At 46.7% G+C, this 19,375-nt stretch overlaps 1 protein-coding gene across 3 annotated transcripts in view; it reads right to left on the bottom strand.

Annotated features, from left to right (window-relative positions):
* Window positions 1–576: 576 nt before the first annotated feature.
* Window positions 577–19,375, bottom strand: part of CTPS1 (CTP synthase 1) — a 29,922-nt gene continuing 11,123 nt past the window's right edge. For all 3 annotated transcript variants that reach the window (XM_059919933.1, XM_059919934.1, XM_059919932.1), the window contains exons 6-19: window positions 18,298–18,381; window positions 17,740–17,820; window positions 14,535–14,686; window positions 13,295–13,427; window positions 10,665–10,753; window positions 9,753–9,847; window positions 9,007–9,069; window positions 7,085–7,128; window positions 5,740–5,836; window positions 4,730–4,785; window positions 4,530–4,626; window positions 3,801–3,945; window positions 3,124–3,215; window positions 577–1,452 (exon numbers count right to left, since the gene is read on the bottom strand). In XM_059919933.1, the coding sequence (XP_059775916.1) occupies window positions 3,131–3,215; window positions 3,801–3,945; window positions 4,530–4,626; window positions 4,730–4,785; window positions 5,740–5,836; window positions 7,085–7,128; window positions 9,007–9,069; window positions 9,753–9,847; window positions 10,665–10,753; window positions 13,295–13,427; window positions 14,535–14,686; window positions 17,740–17,820; window positions 18,298–18,381 (1,221 nt within the window). In that variant the 3' untranslated portion in view covers window positions 577–1,452; window positions 3,124–3,130. The remainder of the gene's footprint in view (window positions 1,453–3,123; window positions 3,216–3,800; window positions 3,946–4,529; window positions 4,627–4,729; window positions 4,786–5,739; window positions 5,837–7,084; window positions 7,129–9,006; window positions 9,070–9,752; window positions 9,848–10,664; window positions 10,754–13,294; window positions 13,428–14,534; window positions 14,687–17,739; window positions 17,821–18,297; window positions 18,382–19,375) is intronic.

The following is a 19,375-nucleotide window of genomic DNA, read 5'->3' as shown; positions in this document are numbered from 1 at the left end:
CCCAGCCTGAGCTCTGAGCCTCGGCCTCAGACACACTCTGCAGAGAAGCTGGCTCACGGGCAGGTATGCTCCGCAGCCAGAGGGCGGGTGGTCCCGATGTTGCCAACGTGCCACGAGGAGCGTGGATTCAGTATCTCGAATTTCACTTTGGAGGAGAAACCAGTGAGGCCGACGACCTGCACGCAGAAGGCCTGGGTGCAGGAGGGCTGGCGGGGGAGCGGAGGGGGAGATGAGGCAGACCTGCTGCCCCCGGTCCACGCCCGGCAGAGGGACGGGCCTGCTTCATAAATACTACATCTGTTCCGCCCTTTCTCAAGGTTGAGCAGCACACTTGCACCGTGCTTCTTTGTGTCTCTACAGGCTGAGAACCTAAATTTGAAGCCTCTTTGGAAAATTCTGGTTCCTATTAAAAAGCAAGGCTCCTCTCTTAGCTTTTAAACAATCAGATCACCCACCTCAGGCTGCTGCTCCCCAGGACAGGCCGGCACTGACGGCTCAGGGGACGCACACAGGCCAGCCCCACGCTCAGACGGCGCCCATCCGGCTGCGACACAAGCATTACAAACAAAGTGTGTCTCTTGCTCTGCGTTGTTTATTTCTTAAGTTAGAGTATACACCGAGTCCAGCCAGGATATAATGGGCACGCAGCTCTGCCTGTCGTTACACCACATTAAGAAAATAGCTTTTCATATTGCATTTCAACCGTAGTAACACCATTCTGGAAGGAAAAAGTCCCCTTGAGCAAAGCTGTAAAGTCCCCTCGAGCAAAACCCCATATGAGCGGGGTTTAGAGGCAGTTTCCCCAAAAGATTCTTTGTTAAGTGACCCCTTGATGCAAGGAGTGATTCCCAAGAAGAGAAGCGTGGCTTCTCAAGAGGACGCGGATTCTAAACTCAGACTTCAGAGAGACAGAGTTCTTGCCGTTCTGTGTGACGCCAAACTGACTGTCCTTTTGGACAACGAGTCCTCCAGCATAGGGCAGAGCCGACTCTGTTTCTGGTTTCACTGCTCTTGGTCAAGCAGGGTTCCGGCACTGGGTTGTGGGCACCAGCTGGACTCGCCCCTCACTGCCCACACAGGCCGCACGGCCCACCTTTTACAATGGCCTCGGCATCGGGGGAAGGAACAGCTACACGCTCGAAGCCACAGTGACGCAAGGTGGCTGGAGAAGCGCGGTGACCGATGGGCTCCCCTGGCGCCCGGCCATCACCCGCTCCGCCCGGATGTCCTGCTTCTCGCCCGAGGCTGGAGGACCGCAAAGGAGAGTGTGGGACACCAGTCCGCACACGGTGCGGGAACCGGTACACATGGCGGGACATGCAAGTCACAAATACCTTCCCTCAAAATAAAATAATCTTAATAAAAACATAATTTAAAGGAAGTGTCAAAAGCTGAATGTAAAATCAAAGCTGTAAACTCTTGAAGTCCAAAGCCTCTCTTCAAGAATCATCCCTGTTTAAAAAAAAAAAAAAATTGAGCAATTACATGATGTATGTTAGAGAAGTTAGGATTTGTAGTCAGCTGCAATGGTAAACTATGCCTGCTTTTTATCGAGGACCAGTCGTAGTAGGAGCCTAACATGATGAGAAGCTAAATTTCTGATCCCTATGGAATTATACATTTTCAAGATCTTACATGGACTCCACCTCTGCCCCAATACAAGCGTTCTTTTCCACAGCACCAGGCTCTTAACAGTGCCACTGACAGGGAATACGTGCTCCAGGGGAGGCAGTTAGAAATTCCATATCATTGACCAAATATCTACCCCTTTACTGTTACAAGGTTTCCTTTCTCTCCACGGCAGTTACTTAGACTATCAAACTGCCTACAGCAAACTATCTGGTGAAGATTAATGAGTACATCAGTGCTAAATGCTGACCTGGCAGAGTAGGCAACCAATGCCCTCCTCCTGATTTAGACCTACTTCTCACATCACCCACCCGACTAAGCTTTTCACAGGCCAGGCAGCTAATGAGCCAAGGCCGAGGGGCACGGCCATGGGACCGTGAGACCAGACCTGCGAGTGAAGAGGCCCCCTGGTGGAGAAGGCAAGGTGTGCAGGATTTGGGGAGGTCACCTGCCCGTGCCTGAGGCGGGAGCTCATCTTACCCCCACATCCCTGGTTCTCCCTTGAACCCCACAAAGTTCCGGCTGATGCCCCAGCCCCCTTCTGACTGTATATTTCTGCCGACAGTTCGCTCAGTTATCTTAATGGGAATTTATACAATTCTCGGCAGTCGCCCACAGCTGCTGCACTTTATAAACTTACGTGGTCACAAAAGACAAACATTCCAAGTTTGTTCAATAACTGCTCCGATTTTAACAGATTTGAAGAATAAGCAGCAATCAACACAAAAGTGTTGTTATGTATTGGTTTTAAAGCACTTCCTGGGGCTTCCTTGGTGGCACAGTGGTTAAGAATCCTCCTGCCAATGCAGGGGGCATGCGTTTGATCCCTGGTCCAGGAAGATCCCACATGCTGCAGAGCAACTAAGCCCGTGCGCCACAACTACTGAGCCTGCATGCCGCACCTACTGAAGCCCACGCGCCTAGAGCCCGTGCTCTGCAACAAGAGAAGCCACCGCAATGAGAAGCCCACGCACCACAATGAAGAGTAGCCTCCGCTCACCGCAACTAGAGAAAGCCCGTGCGCAGCAACAAAGACCCAATGCAGAAAAAAAAAAAACAAAAAATAAAAATATTTTTAAAAATAAAGCACTTCCTGGTGCAAGCTTGAGGGTCTGCAGAAATGACACTATGTTTTCATACCTGTCACCTCCTTCAAGATCTCCAAGTTTACAGCTACATGAAATAACATGGCTCTAAGAATCCAGTTCCCCCAGATTTGGTCAGATTGGCACCTGAATGTAGCAATCGGCAAGGAGACAATTGCCCCGTGCCTGGTGTCCCCCTGCTGGAGTCCCCAAAGCAGAGTGGGTAGATGTACGGTAACTGGGACGGGGTGGGGGGGGGTCTCACCCATTTGATGCCCACGCTGACCTGACCACTTACATCCTCTGGCAGATGAAAATTTTCAACACTAAACTTTCATGATATCCTTACAATTCTAGTGTTATCACCATTGAAAACAAAACAAAACTAAAGCTTAAAAATATCACTTACGTTACCATCAGTCATGATTTATTGATGGAAACTTCAGTTCAGTGATTTCAGAGTCAGGGGAGCTGCTTCCACTTCTGTCACTGTAGGTGTCCCTGTAGAATTCAGATGGTTTATTCGTCAGCTCCCACCAAACATTCGCTTTACTTCCCTCATTCTACAGCCACCATTACCACAGGGATGCTTGTCTGCACACAGCAGCAATCAGAGACATTATATATTTAGCAGAAAGCTGCAGAGGGATTTTCTTCTTCTTGTTACAGAAGATACACATTCGCTTTATACTTCAGTCATGATGCCCTAACCACCAAGACACGGTAACCGACTGGTTCCAGATAAAGGTAGCAGTGGGGCATGAAATCCACCCAGGCTGTGGCCGACACCCTGATGAAAAAACACAGTTCCCCATTGACCACAGGGTCCCAGATGTGATCGTGGCGCCAGATGCTGCAGAGGGGGAGACCTGGCCACCATGCCGGGTGGCTGGGGAAGGCCAGGGGTGGCACAGAAGCAGCCTGAGAAAACCCCGGAGGAGGAGAGGATGCTTGCGTGTCAGCACGGGAAGAAGTGCCCCAGCAAGGCCCCCCGTTCCTGTGGTTTTGCTCATCACTGATGGTGTGATGATGGCCCGCTGGAAGGAATCAGTGACCACTCGAGGGACTAAGGGTGCGTAACCCCACCTGGGCGAGAGTCTGCAGCCTTTCTGGAGGTAATGTGGGAGCCTCCCCACGGAGGCCAGGAGGAGGCCAAAGTACGGTGGGGAAGGCTTTATAGGTCTGGACAGGAACTCAGGGTGATACTGAACTCCAACGAAAAAGGGATGATCTGAAACAGAAATGCAAAAGAACCAGCTTCACTGTGTGTCTGCATAACATGTGAAAGACGGGAAAAAATCTTGTTAAATGCTCCACATTTCTGCAGACCCTAAAATGATTTGAAAACAACTTCTTATTGGGAGCCTGGGTAGAGGCAACCCCAAAGCACGGGAGAACCGATGCTCTCCCACCTGCACGCTGTCACCCTGCGGCCAAAGGCGCCTCCTCTCCAGGTTCCTGCCACCCTTCCCCTCGCCACCCCCCCACCCCCCCCCCACCCCACCCCAGCTCCCTGACTTGCACGGGATTGAGTCCTGCAGGTCACGTGAGATTAGACTTGAGTACCAAAAGTCCAAGCTCTCATTCTGGAGAACAAGGACCTGAAGCCAGAGGTCAAATGGCAAGGCCACAGCGCAAGGGTGAGCCTCCCAGGGCTCCAGAACCTCGCTCACCAAGACCCCTCCCCGCTCCCCAGACAGCGCTGCCGCCTGATTTGGTTAGGTCAAGGACAACAACTTATATTGCTGTGTTTCCCCCACATGCCAAGAAAGCCTGACTAAGTTCCCCACTAAACACAACGGCCCAAGTGATCACCTTCCAACTCCACAATTTCCATTCTCTCTCCTTCAACATCTTGGCCAACAAACTTCAAGCCTTGCTCCTCCAAACACTTTTTCAAGACTGGATTCACCTGTCGAAGCATGAAGAACAATTTTGCTGGGCTCTCAGCTGACTGTGTTTCCAGCGTAACAGAAAGGAGAAAATGTGAAAGGTCACAAAGCTCAAATCCTCACCTCAAATCTGTGGCGGTGCCTCTCTTCCAGGTAATCTGCATCTCCGTAGAGTTTCCCTGGCAAAAGAAGCAGGCTGGCTTAAAGGATTCCGATTTCACAAAGGAGCCTATTCACAACCACATCCTGCTTCCCAGGTTGCTTATTATCACCTACACGGCCAGGCCCTTTGAAGGTTATTTCTATGACTCTCCTACCGACCCCACCGCCTGCTCTAGCAGCACAGTTCAGACTAATTCTTGGGCTTTGACTCTTTGCAACCAAGGAAAACTAACAGAAACAGACTTTCACCACCACCTCTCACACGTGACTACAGAGGCACAAAGTGCTCTGGCGGCACCCAAAGCCGCCCGGCACCTGCTGTGCCCGGGAACCCAGCGAAGCACGTGCCAGCAGGTGTCTTCCCTGAGCCAGGTGAGACCCCCAAACCACAGGACGTTAGAGCCAGAGGACTGGACGACCACCTACTCAAGTGATGCAAACTACGGTGCCTCCAAACCCCAGATAGATGCACGGGTGCCCTGCCAACAATGACAATTTTCCCAGTGGGAAGAAAAGAAAATCCAATCGAGTTCTTTTAAATATTTTCCTCCTCAAATTTCCCCTACGTCTTTAGCATATATTAGTACTTGTAGAATAAAATCTATTTAGGTTGAACCGGATGAAACTGCCATTTTTGTGGGACAAAAGTCACCAAGATCAGCAGTTTCATCTGGTTCGACCTAATAGGATAGGAAAGTTAAGACTGCAGTGGACTTCACCTAACCGCCTCATTCTGCTGAGTGGTCCACACCCAAAGTCCCCCAGGTCCCCAGCTGTATTGCCTGTGACCTTTCTAAGAGCCACAGTGCTTTCTTTGGCTATTACAGTGCATCCTAAGGAGTGTCACCAGGAGAGGAAAAAAGAACTTCAAAAGTAAGAACAAAACCAAAAATGCCAGCCTGGCCACAGCACCAAGACATACGTCCTGGACATGCCAGCCACAGGCTGGGCCCATGGGAGGCAGCTCTTACTCATGACAGAGTCCGTGGTCTGGAACAGGGTTCTCCTCTTGCCCAGCCTCATGGTTCCGCCCATCTGGCCGGGGTTGTGTTCTGGCATGTCTATGACCTGGAGGCGTTCCAAAAACAAACATGCTCTACCAAACCCTGCTTCGGTTAGGAGACAGACCGCCCACACTGAGCGAAGTGAGCCTGTGAGGAGGCCCAGCTTTTCCTTAGAAGTGATACTTGCAGAGGAAAATGCCTCCCAATGATCACTCTTAAACCTCTGTTGGGTAAGTATTTAATCCTCAGCCCGTCCTCCTGAGCCGCAGGACCAGACACAGCTGCCCCCTCCCCTGGCCGTTCCTGCCCCGGCACTTTGGATCCTAAGTGCCTGTTCTAATAAAGACTAACACAGCAGCGTGGATACCAGACCAGACGTGTGCGCACACGTTTCCTCCACTAGACTGACAGCTGCTCAGAGGAAAGGGATACTCATCTGGGGTTGGCTGTGAACCAGGAGGAGTCTGGTGAACATCTGTGGGACGCGGAGGCCGAGGCCCCCTAGCTGTGACAGCCTAGCCCACTGCCCGCTCCCCTGCTCCCCCAAGCACCTTCGGACCTGGGAGACCTTCTCTGTGCTCCCCTACCTCCCCAGGGTCCCACGCTTCAAAACCTCTGCTCTTTTCTTCCTGAGGTCTGAGTATTAGCAAAGTTCAATTTCAGGTCAATAAACACATACTAATGCTGTTCAAGTGCCCTGAGGTCAAGAGTCTTGTCCACCTTGTTTATCACAACATCCTCAGTATCAAGAACAGGCCTGTCACGCTTAGGCTGGGGATTCAAAGATGAATAAAAGGCACTGTCTGTCCCCCACGAGCCACATTCCTCTGATGGGAGACATAACACGAGGAATGCCAGCCTCCTAGGGCTCGGGCCTAAGTCAAACAATGAGTACTAAATTCCAGCAGTTCTTTAAAAAAACACCCATCTCCGAGGGTTGCTGGGGATTAAGTGAATTAATATATACAAAGCAGTGAGCACAGTGCCTGGTACATAATAAGTGCCTACCTAAGTGTTTCATGTCAGTATTGTTCTAAAGCGCTCCTGGGAGGTAAGAGGGCAGGGGTGGAGAATTACTTCAATCAGGCTGCGGTGGCACCTGTCTTAAAAACTTTCTGTGCCAGACTGGGAAGAGTAGTGAGAAATTACACGATGAAAAATAAAAGTTCTCCCTATCTGGGATGTCTGAAAGTGCGGGACCTCAGGGTTCTTTGGAATGAACCCAGTGGTCTCATTTCCCACCTCCAACCCTCAATCACTTTCATAAACGCCCCTTCCACACCCTTCCAGATGCTCCAGACACTGGACTCACCACAGGATGATTGGTGTTAGGGTCAAACTCCGTAGAATTGGCATCTGAGAAACCAAAATACCTTTGTTATAAAAATAGTTACAACAAAACTGATTTTTTAAAAGTTTCATTCCTAAGCTCTAAATCACAATTTCCCTCCTCAGTTTAAAGTTATTCAGTGATTAGAACCAAAACCAGGGATAACATTTTTAAGATATAAGATACTCAACACACAAACACAGGTGAATTTTTTCCCATTAAACCTGTAACTCTCTGGGAAGTCAAGCTGTACAAAATGGGGAAATCAAAGCCGATGGCATAACCTAACAATCCTTATTTAGATAGTGCAGCCTTTCGACGGCTCTTATACTGTTGTCTCAATTTTTTCACTTTTCGTTTCAGACTGTATCGCTCCTCAATGGGCAAATACCGTTTCTTCATTTCTTTCATCCTCGGCATCTTACGCATTGCACTACCCAACTGCCCCACTCAAGAGCTAAATCAAAAATTAACTGATTTCAAAACCCAAACACCTTTCTATCCTTTACTGAATTTACAGACTAACCATAAGGGAAACCACTGAAGACTAAAAGGGAAAGAACCAAGTCCCTGGCACCGCGCGTCTGCTTGCTCTTTCTGTGCGACACGCGAGACATCGTTCCCCTCTGGGGCCTACACGAGGGCCAGGCCTCAGATGCGAGTCAGCTCACCACCAGTCAGGACCCCAGGGGGTGCAGCAGCAGGAGATCATGGCCGTGAAGGGGTCCAGGGTGCCCGAGGGCCACCTCTAGGGTGGCGGGTGGTAGGACAGTGCCTGCCAGGAGCTCAGAAGCCAGCACCGGGGAGCACGATGCCTACAGAACTCAGCCACCGTCCCCGTGGGGTTACTGTGAAAAACGTGCCGTGAACCCAGCCCTGACGGTCAGCTGGGCACAGGGAATCACACTGGTAAAGCTGGGCGGTCTTTCTATTCCTCGGGTTGCTCCGCTGAGCTTTCTTAGAGCTCATAAGGGTCCTGTAGCAGGCCCTTCCCCTGGCGGCCCCGATGGGGCCACCGCACCCCAGGGCTCACGCCGTGCGTGGCCCGCTGCCCCACTGGCTGGGCTCGGCCGTGGGACACGAGCAAGCTCAGTAACAGCCCGCACAGCAAGCCTGGCATTTCGGGAGCCAGGCAGTCGCCAGGCTGTGAGGAAGCGCAGCTGAGTTAGTGAGCGATGAGGCCGGACCCCTGTCCCCGCTGGACAGGGCGAGCTCAGACGCACCACGGGGAGCAGAAAACCACACAGCCGCTACCAGTCCACTCAGCCCACAGGGTGCTGAGAGATGGAAGCCACTGAGTTCTCGGTCTGGACGCAGTAATACAGTCCGTGAGGCACGGGGCCAGTGTTAGTGAGTATTCCCCAAGTGCCAGGCACTGTGCTGGGACTATTTATAGGCACTATTTCATTCCACTCCTACAACCATGTGAAGTAGGTACCACTAGGACCCCCATCTTACAGAAGAAACAGAGGTCCAGAAAGACTAAGTAAGTAATTTGCCTAACACCACCCATCCTGAGTGATAAAGTCAAAATCTGAGCCCGGGTCTGACCAGCTCCAGCGCCCAAGTTCATAACAACCACACGGCCTCACACCAGCCAGAGTTAGTTTCCTCTCCGGACACCAGCTCAGGGACGGTGGCCGTGATGACGGGAGCGCGGGCGTCTCCAGAGCAGCAGGTGCAGGGGCGGAGCCAGGCGACTTGCTCAGCCGTGTCCCCTCCTCCGGTGGTTGGTGGTTCCCTTGGAGGACAGCGTTTTCCCTCAATAAATTCAGCAGCTCCCCTAGCTGCAGCTGCGAGGTACTGAGAAACCAGGCCTGGCCTCCATGGCTCCCCCTCACCCAACAGCTGCCAGAAACACTTAAGTGAGAATTTAACAAATTTTTAAGTAGACACTTACTTACCTTGCCATCCCAGCACATTTCTTGAAAATTCAACCACTGCCAACTGCATTCCTAAGCACACGCCTTGCAGGTGGAGGGGAAAAACAAATGAAACTCCACTGAAAAGTCAGTTCCCACATTTCCAACCCGCCTACGTGGACTCTGTGTCCTGATTGTTCCCAGAATTCCAATTACAAACTCTCGTAATTCCCTGCTATAAACATGCAACCCCCTGCTATGTTTTATCTGTACCAGATTTCAAAAACGGGGTCTAAGAGTATATGATGATTCCAGGTTTTAGAAGTCATGCGATTTTAGAAATAAATAATATTCTCTTCAGTACTTTAAAATTCAAGTCTTCTTACCCTCTCTCATTAAGTTCCCAGTTACAATTGGTCATGTTGAAAATGACTAAAATTTACAGCAGCAGGAAGCATCCAAAATCATTCTGCCCAATTAGACAGCTGGTGTTCCAAATAAGCATATAAAACCCAGTCTCACATGTCCTGCCAAACAGCTGGGTTCAGTAAATGGACAAGATTTCCTAATTGCTATTTCATTCTCTCAAAATTCCATGACAGCTACATGGAGCTCAAGCTTAAATTTTTCCTTTTAAAGACCAGTTTGAATTTCTCAAAAAACAGAACCAAAAAGGCTTATACTTGAGTTGCTATCTGGAAAGATGGCATCTATGTTTCGTTTCGATGATCTCCGTTTTATTTACAGGCTCCCACGGGGCACCTTTTCTTGTCTTTCCTACTCCTTACCCAAAAAAGGCTTCTTCTGTTTCCGAGCCCAGGAGATCGCTTGGATTTTTCCTTCAGTCCCTCGGACACCAAATCCTCCTGGAACCAGCACGCCACTGTGCAAGAGAGCATACCACAAGCACCCCTTTCCAGTCCAGCTCGCAATAACCCTCCAAGGAGTCACTTCCAAGACACTGGTGCCATGAAGTCACTCCACACCCTTGGCTGCTGGGGCTAGGACTGTGATTTCAACACTGCCAATGAGCCGTGTAGAAACACCATGGACTTAGAAAATGCACACAAAACCATCCACTTTTCTTACTAACATCAGAAAATGCTTATAACCAGTCAAGAAAAAAACAAAAAAAAGATGTTGTACATGATTGTAATACCACCTCTGCACAATATCTGTCCCAGGCAGGGATTCTTCCCTTAAGTTTGCAATTTTTTTTTTTACCTCTTGGCTTGAAGTGCTCCCCTGAGTAGGTAGGGGGCCTTTGCTGGTCAGTTCGGCGTGCCACACTGACCATGGCTGTATGGCTCCGTAAGATTCAGCTGTTCTAGTGAACTAGATATTCAGGCTGATTTTTTACTATTGTAGACAAGAGCTGCCCAAAACGAACTACTTATGAGACTCGACTGACGGGTACTCAGCAAGTGTTCTGGATGAAACACCTTTAAATAAGCCTTATCCACAGATGCGTTCAGTAAACATTATCAATAAAATCAGAACTAGTTTTCTTGACATTTAATGAAACCGATAAGCTATATTTCTGTGAGGCTTCGGTCATGCAGTATGTATGTAGTCCTTTCAACAATTAAAAGACATTTAAACAAGCCGATTACCTACCACCAGCACAAGAGAGCACAGCACTTGGTTCATTAAAACAAACCCCAAACCCCTGGAAACCAAAGGTAGCGAGTTCCGCTTACTGAGCGCTGCACAGCTTCTGCCAGGCCTCGTGGTAGCGCACGGGCTCCTCCTGCAAGGTGCTCGGCTCCAAGTCCGTGGAATCTATGTACTGGGAGCGGTCAGAGCGGAGAGAAAAGCAGCAGCCTCGTGACTCCTGAGCACTCAGGATTTCTAAACGATATTACCAACACTCCATCTTTCTTAATTTTAAAATAAAGTTTAAAAACAACCTTAATGTATTTACACTTACTAATCTTTTTTAAATAAACTTTAAGATCTTTCTTATATTTTAAAATATGAGTTTCCTTCCCGAATCATTTAGTTCCCAACTCTGGCTGTCCATCCGCTCTGCACTCAGCCCGCTAGCGCAGACCCTGAAGTGTCCTCTCTGTTCAAGATGTCTCCCCCCGAGTCCATCTTCCCCCCAGATCACTTCTCATTTTTCTCAACTGTGTTGAAGTATAATTTACACACAATGAAACAGAAGCATTTTAAGTGTGCACTTCATGAGTTTTGTCCCACACGCACACAAAGGTATGACCACCATTTCGATCAAGATCTAGAAAGTTCCTGTCACCTCCCCCCAGTTCCCTCTGCCCCCTGCAAACACCGTCCTCCCTGCTTCCTGCCCCAGACAATCTTGGCTCTGCTTTCATCACCGCAGGTTGTAGCTCCTCTAGAACTTCAGACAAACGGAACCATGCAGCGTGTAGCCTTCCGTGTCTGCCGCCTTCAGCTCCGTGCAATGCCTGAGATTCACCCGTGTTGTTGTGTATCACCACGGAGTTTATTCCTTTTTACTGCTGGGTACTTTGCTACTGTAGGAATACACCACACGACATGTTTATCCACTGACTCGTCCTGGACTTTTGGGCTGTCCCCAGATTTTGGCTGTTATGACTAATTGGTCCATTTGTATAAAAATAAGATTCTTTCGGTGGACACGTTTTCATTTCTCTCGAGTAAATATCTGGGAGTGGGATTGCTGGGTCACACACAGTAGGCGTGTGTTTACCTTCATATGAAACCGCCAGACTGTTTTCTCAAGCGGCTGCTCCAGTTTACACTCCCACACCCTCACTGACACGCTCAGCCACGCAGGTGGGTGGGTGATGGTATCTCACTGAGACTTAATTTGCATTTATCTCCCTGACAACTAAAGGCGTTGAGCATCTTTTCGTGTATATCATGTGCATCTTCTATGAAGTGTCTGTTCAAATCTTCTGCCCACTTTTCTATTAGGTTGTTCATTTTTTTCCTGCTCCTTCCTAATACCCTGCGGTGACTTCCCTGAACCCCAGGGCAAAATCCAGGAGTGGCCCAGTTGACGGGATTCATGACCAGGCCCTCGCCAGCCTGTCTCCAGACACCCTCCAATTCACACTTTTCCATCCACTGAGTTCCCAACCATTCCACACCTCCAAGTCCTTGGATATGCGCTCCCTGCCGTCAGCAATGCCCTTCCCTGCTGCCTTACCCATCTTCCCAACCTGCCCACGGGCCCCTCCTCACATGTCTTTCAGGGCAGTTTCGCCCCCTCTTCTGCCTGCTCCCTTCACACCTGAGAGACCTCACTGACTCGGATTCCCCTCTCGGCCTCCACCATCTAACACATGACCGGCACAGGTTACCTCCAAGGAGATAAAATAAATGAATGATCGAAAGAACTAGCAAAAAAATAAGTCAGGGCAGGGTAATGAGATCCCACGATTCTTAAAACACGTATAACTGCTCATCCTCTCAGCACCTGTTCACCAGCATAAAGCAAGCTACATTTTCACGCCGAGAAGCCCCTGGAAAGTAGGAGGCCAACCCCAGTGCCAATAGCGAGGGCAGCTGCCCGGTGCCATCAGCTCTGCCCCCACCCGCCCCCCAGTCAACACCCCTCAGCACTGAGCTCCAGCTTCACTTCTAATTTCCATCTCTTCCTGAAAAGCTCCATCTGGGAGCTACTTTACTGGGAAAAAGATATAAAGGGACAAGTGGAAGAGCTGACACATATGGTACTTCCTCCCTGCCAGGTACACTTCTAAACACTTTATATGAACTCATTCAATTCTTATAATAAGAGCCCTGTGACAACCCTTTTTAAAGATGGGAAAACTGAGGCCCAAAGAGGGCTAAGTAGCTTGCCCAGCATCACACAGACTCGGAGGCCTGGCCACCTGGCTCTGGAACCCCTGCCCTGAACCTCGACACTCCACTGCCTCCAGCCTGACATACCAGCAGCTCAGCTTCTGCCTGGCACGTCCAGAGCAGAACACAGTGACTACCGTTCACTGGGCGCTGCCCGTGTTCCCGGCACCAGCTGGGTGACTGGACACTTGTTCCTGAGAAACCTCCCAGCTCCACGGGGTGGACACTGGCACAGGTGCCAGCAATTGTGCAGCATGCTTAGCCACCAGGACTCCCCATTCCCAGGGTCACCTGACATTCAGATCCAAGCATTCACTCTCTTGGCTTCTGCTCTGACCACATCTTCCCTTATTTCCTGAAAATGCTCGGCTGTTCTCTCCCAGCCAGGAGCCAACCACAAATCCTTTTGATTCCTAAAAAAGAAATTCTAAGCTCCAATAATACAAAGCAGGTGTGCACGCAGCACCTATGAGAGTAGAGACGGCCTCCCTGTACCTGTGTGACACCTCCTCACCTTGATTTCCAACTTGTGGTTTATGGCCAGTGCAGAATGCTCCAGAGCTTTAATGACAGAGGCGTACGAGTCTGAGAACTTGGTGTATTTGCCCACGAGGGCAATGGAGCAAGTCTCCAGCAGGCGATCATATCTATCACACAAAGGTCAAGAAACACCAAATCACTCAGAATGTACATACTCCCGTGAGGTCAAATCACCTTTTAAAGAGAAGAAAAACATGTCTGGGAAAAATATGATAGGAGCAACTACTGTCTGTGCTCTATGTACTGAACAGTAAAGAGGAAGCAATTTTCAGATCAACATGGCAGGCTTTGTAAAGAAAGTAGGATTTTGGAACCTGTTACAAAGAGATGGCTTCAAAATCTGTTCCAAATTTGGTTTTCTTTTTTTTTTTTTTAAGTTAAAAAATTAACAAACACAGACAATTCACAAGAGTTAATGTGATGAAGGGAACAGTCAAGTTATGGGGCATCCACACAAGAGTCCATACTCATTAAACTTTTTCATTATAAAGTATAATTAGTAACACAAAAATAAAACTGTGCCATTTTTGTGGCTGCATAATGATATACAAGCAAATGGACACAGACTGAAAGGGAAAATGTCAAGATGAAAATAAGTATCGCTGAACAACGGCGCAAGTGCTCCCTCCACAAATGCTCATTAGTGCCATCCAGATGACTCGGCAGCTACGGTACCACACGCCCAGTGCTCCGAGGCGCCGTGTGAAGATCTGTGATGTGCTGTGCAAGCATCACAGAGCGAGGAGGCAAGCAGAGTGGGGACAGCTCTCAAACTGATGAGTTTTGAAAGTAGCAGTAAGGAAAGACTGGACACCCTTGTCAATCCTTTTGTAGTATGGGGTGGGCAGCATCTTCCCAAACACAGCTCAGCTATTTGGGAGCAGCCAGGAGTGCTCCAGCCACATCCAGCCATCCATGTGGGCCTCGGATACCAGTGCTAGCCCACCACAAGGAGGCCTGTTTGTGTGGGAGACAAGGGTGATAGCTGTGTGATCTGAACTCCCTGAGACCCGGGACCCGGGCCAGCTCTACTGGGACTTCCTCATCCACGATGCAGCTACACGAGGGCTGAGATCCTTTCTTTACACCCCTTACCATGAAGGCCTTTTCTAATGTGAGTTGATAGCACAAGTAAGAAAGAGCTGAATTCCCTGAGCTCCTACAAAAAAAGAGAATTAAGGCTCGAACTCCCAGCTCCTTATTATGAAGCAAACCTGTCAGCCATCTCTTTCCACTTCATCAGCATTTTCCGTGGCTGCCTCTCAATAGGAAGGTCAAGTCTCCGGAGAAAATAATCTACAACCCCCTGCTCTTCTAACAACAAGGGTACTCGGTAGATGGACGAGACATCGTGGACACAGATCACCTGTTTAAAAATGAGCAAAGGTTAGTTAATTAAAACAAACAAAAACTAACTGGGCTGATGGACTCCTACCAGCTCTTAGGACCTTGGGAAAATAACTGTTTTAAATTTGAAAACAAAGAAACGACAATTTTCTAAAAAATATAAATTACCAAACTGACTCAAGAAGAATAGAATACATAGTGGCTAATCTCCTATGAACATGGATGCAAAAATCCTTAAAAAAAAAAAAAGTTCATAAACCAAACCACAAATTAGTTAAAAAAAAAAAAATCACGTCCAAGTAGGAACTGTCCTAAGAACAATGGTTCTCAAAATTGGCTGCCATTGGCATCACTTGGGAGAGCTTCTAAAAATTCAAAAGCCCATGCTGCACCCCACACCACTTACATTTAACAGTAGTATTCACTACATGAATAGATTAAAGGCGGGGGAAAAATCATCTCACTGGATGCAGATTTAATAAAAATTCAAAACCAGTTCATAATAACAATTCCTGGTAAATCAGGAGTGTTAGAGAAAATGTGAAAATATAAAAACCCCACAGCAAACATCATTTGGTTTGATATTTAATATTAATGCTTAATATTTAAAGTCTGAAACAAGGCAAAACTGGTCACTAATCACTACTTCTATTCAATAGTGTACTAGAGATATTAGCTATTACAATTAGATAAGAAAAAAAATGTACATGAATTGGAAAATAAGAAACAATTGCCACTAATTGCATATAATATAACTGCTCACCCATAAAAACCACAGGAATTTACAGGCAAACAATCAGAACTAACGGGGCTTCCCTGGTGGCACAGTGGTTAAGAATCCACCCACCAATGCAGGGGACACGGGTTCAAGCCCTGGTCCAGGAAGATCTCACATGCCACGAAGCAACTAAGCCCATGCGCCACAACTACTGAGCCTGCGCTCTAGAGCCCGCGAGCCACAACTACTGAAGCCCGCGGGCCTAGAGCCCGTGCTCCGCAACAAGAGAAGCCACCGCAGTGAGAGGCCCGCAGACTGGAACAAAGAGCAGCCCCCGCTCAACGCAACTAGGGAAAGCTTGCGCACAGCAACGAAGACCCAACACAGCCAAAAAACTTAAAAATAAAAAAAAAAATTTTTTAAATCAGAACTAACAATTTTAGTAAGGTTGCTAAGCTTGAGATCAATGGGCAGAAGTCAGCAGGGTTTCCTATACATGGGTCTTATTTAATCAGGAAATATAATTTTTAAAAATACACCACTCACATAGTAACAAAAATTATGAATACCTATAAATAAATTTAAAACACAATTCACAAAGATAAATAAGTCTAAAAACCACCTTTAAAAAGAAAATTGTAGGATATTATTGAAAGACAGTTCTTTCAACAAATGGAGCTGGAAGAGCTAGATATCTATACATGCAAAAAGATGAATTGCAAATTTTACTGAAAAGTTACTATCCATAAAAATTAACTCATAATGAATCCTAGACCTATGTGTTAAGCTCTAAAATTATCAAACTTCAGAAGAAAATCTTCATGACCTTGGTTAAGTAGAGTTCTTAGATATGATACCATAAGCACAACCTATAAAGAAAAAAATGAATAAATTGGGAGTTCATCAAAATGTAAAAGCTTTTATGCTCCCAAAGACACCATTAAGAAAATGAAAAGACATACACCTGAAATTAACATGACATTATAAATCAACTATACTTCAATTAAAAAAAGAAAAGACAAAAAAAAACAAAAGAAAATGAAAAGACAAACCACAAGTTGGGAGAAAAAAATGTGCAAATCATATATCTGATAAAAGACTTGCACTGAGAATATATAAAGAACTCCTATCACTCAATGAGATAAGCAACCCAATTAAAAATAGGCAAAAGATGTGAAGTTCTAATTTAAATATAGAAACACTTGTCACATTTTTAATAGTGACTAATTTTAATGATAACCTATCCTATTATAGAATTGAAGTACTTCACTTGCTGGGACAGAAATATCTAAAATAACTGAAGTGCATGAAAAAAGGCTGTTCATAACAATGAAAGTATTCTGATGTTCCACGTACTTAGTACGAAGCAGAATCCCTTTGATGGGCTCCTGGCTCAGGCATCGTGCCCAGGAACACTGATCTCAGGTGTCAGGCTACCCTCACATGGATTTCTCTTATTTTAACCCTGCTGCCTCATTCACTCCTCTCTAGGCCAGGTGGGCTACCCGCTTAGTCTCCTGATCCTCAAATAACCTAGCAGTAGAACAAACTATCCATAACCTAATCATACGTTCCTTGACCTCAACTTCCCTTCTACTCTCCTTCAGCCAAACCTGACCAAAGCCACAATCCCAACTTAGCACCACTGGAATTTCCATTACACGCACCACACTTAGAAATATCACAGGTTCCAAAATGTTGAATTTCCTGTACCATAGGTAACCTCCATTAGCACAACTAACAAAAAAGACTATATGTTTAGAGCCTACAACACCTTAGACAGCAGGCAACAGGAATATAAAGTTGAATAAATTGATCCTTGCCTTCAAGAAGCTCAGTCTATGAGGAGAGACAAACACGGATGAACACACACACACACACACACACAAACACACACACACACACAGGAACACATACACACTAAGGGGCAGTATGACAGGCTTACCACCAGGACCTGTGAGACACACAGGTCACCCAGAGAAGATTAACCCTGAGGTTTGAGGAGGTTTGGAAGGTAAAGCTACTCAGACAATACTGTGTCCTAGCTGGGCTCCAAAGAATGAAAATGAATAGGAGATTGTCAGGCCTATTACAGGGAGAGGGGAACACCCACTCAGCATGGCCAGAGCAAACAGTACGAGGAGCGGGGACAGACAGGAGAGGTAAAAGATGGTCGGAGAACCACAGGAGATAAGGTGACGGAGAATCACAGGGCCGGTGGGCGTCAGTTCTTCTATGGAACAGTCTACTGTCTCAAATTATGAAATAACAACAAGCCTCATGAAACTGGCTAAGAGACATTAGGATAATTAGCAGCAAAAAATGATTTATGTGAAGATGGGATTTCTACTTACTTGTTCAGGTTCAACATGGCAGAACATTGATATTTTCTCCTTCACTGATGTGTCGAGAGGATTTGAGCACCTGCACACAACCTAGACATTTGGATGGACAGAAGGGGTTACAAAATTGGGTTTTTCTCCTGATTGAAATTAAAGTAGACACCACATTGTCAAGCTGGATGAAAATGTTAACTCCTAGCACAATGCACATAAACTGTAAAAATGTTACTTGTTTTCAAAACTGAAATTCCTAAATCCCAAGTTGGAGAAACATGAGAGTGGCAGGACAAACAGACAGATTAATGAGCCAACTGGGGTTTTCCTCAACCAATGTTCTTGGGTAGGAAGGACAGGAGAATGAATGATTGGCTGGGAGGAGAAGACATGACCTCACACACACCAGGTAAGGAAATCTTTGCAAACCACAACCCAGTTCACTAAGCACTAACCCTACTTCTCCACCATCGGCTAACTAAATGGGGGCCAAGAAAAGGTTTTGGCTGCCATGGAGGCAAGATCTTAATTAGACAGATAAGATCACTCTGAAACCAGGTAACCAGGAAATCTTACCAGATCTGGGGAAAGCCCAAGCCCTCTGAGTTCCCGAACACTGTTCTGGGTGGGTTTAGTCTTCTGTTCCCCTGTTGAACTTGGCTATTTTACAGAAGGAAAAAAAAGTTAATTTCTCTACGAAAAGGAATTTTCAGGTGTGACTTTTCCCCGACCCTCTTTTTATAATAGGGAAATAGATAATTTGACCATTTACCTAGTTTAGTTTTTATCTTTGTCAAAGTTACACATGCATATATTTGAGAGTCAAGTAGTTCTGTAAGGTTTGTCCTAAAAGCAGTAGTAGCAGCCCTTCCCCTTTCCAAACCCTAGAGATAGCCACTCTTTCACTTTTTTTTTATTTGAAGTATAGTTGATTTACAATGTTATGTTAGTTTCAGGTGTACAGCAAAGTGATTTATATATATATATATATTCTTTCTCAGATTCTTTTCCATTATAGGTTATTACAAGATATTGAATGTAGTTCCCTGTGCTACCGTAGGTCCTTCACTTTTCCACTCTTGAATGATCCTCCTAGTATGCTTTACTGCTACTTCTTGACATTTAGTTTGAGGCATTTTCTATTGACTTCCTGTTGGGTAAGGAATCCACTCTTTTCATTCCCCTGCCCCCATTACATGCACCTGCCCTGTGTATGCAACCCCTATTTCATGATCCCTCTTCAGTGTTTACATACTTTTGAGTATTTACATACTGTGTACCATGAAAACCACGTGCCATAACTTTTCCTTTCTGGTCCAATTATTTGTTTTCCTTGGTTGGTTTTTTGGTTTTGTTTTGTTGATATGCTGAGTTTTCTATGTACTAAATTATCTTTATTCTCCTCTCACACTTAAAGATAACATTTGTTGGGTACAGAATTCTAAGTTAGAAGTCATTTTCCCTGAGAATTTTTAAGGAAACAGCTTCACTATCTTTTAGCTTTCAGGATTGCTGTTGAAGTCTAATGCCATAATGACTCTTGATTTTTTTCTTTAGAGTTTTTTTAGAATTTCTGCCCCATTATTCCAAAATTTCACAACAGTGTGCCTTGGTGGGGGTCATTTTTCATTTAACAGGCTGAGCGTTCAGTGGG

The sequence above is a fragment of the Balaenoptera ricei genome, chromosome 1 (genome assembly GCF_028023285.1).
Source record: "Balaenoptera ricei isolate mBalRic1 chromosome 1, mBalRic1.hap2, whole genome shotgun sequence".
In the NCBI taxonomy this organism is placed as follows: Eukaryota; Metazoa; Chordata; class Mammalia; order Artiodactyla; family Balaenopteridae; genus Balaenoptera; species Balaenoptera ricei.
The sequence above is the reverse complement of the archived record's forward strand: the minus strand, read 5'-3'. Positions and strand labels throughout refer to the sequence as shown.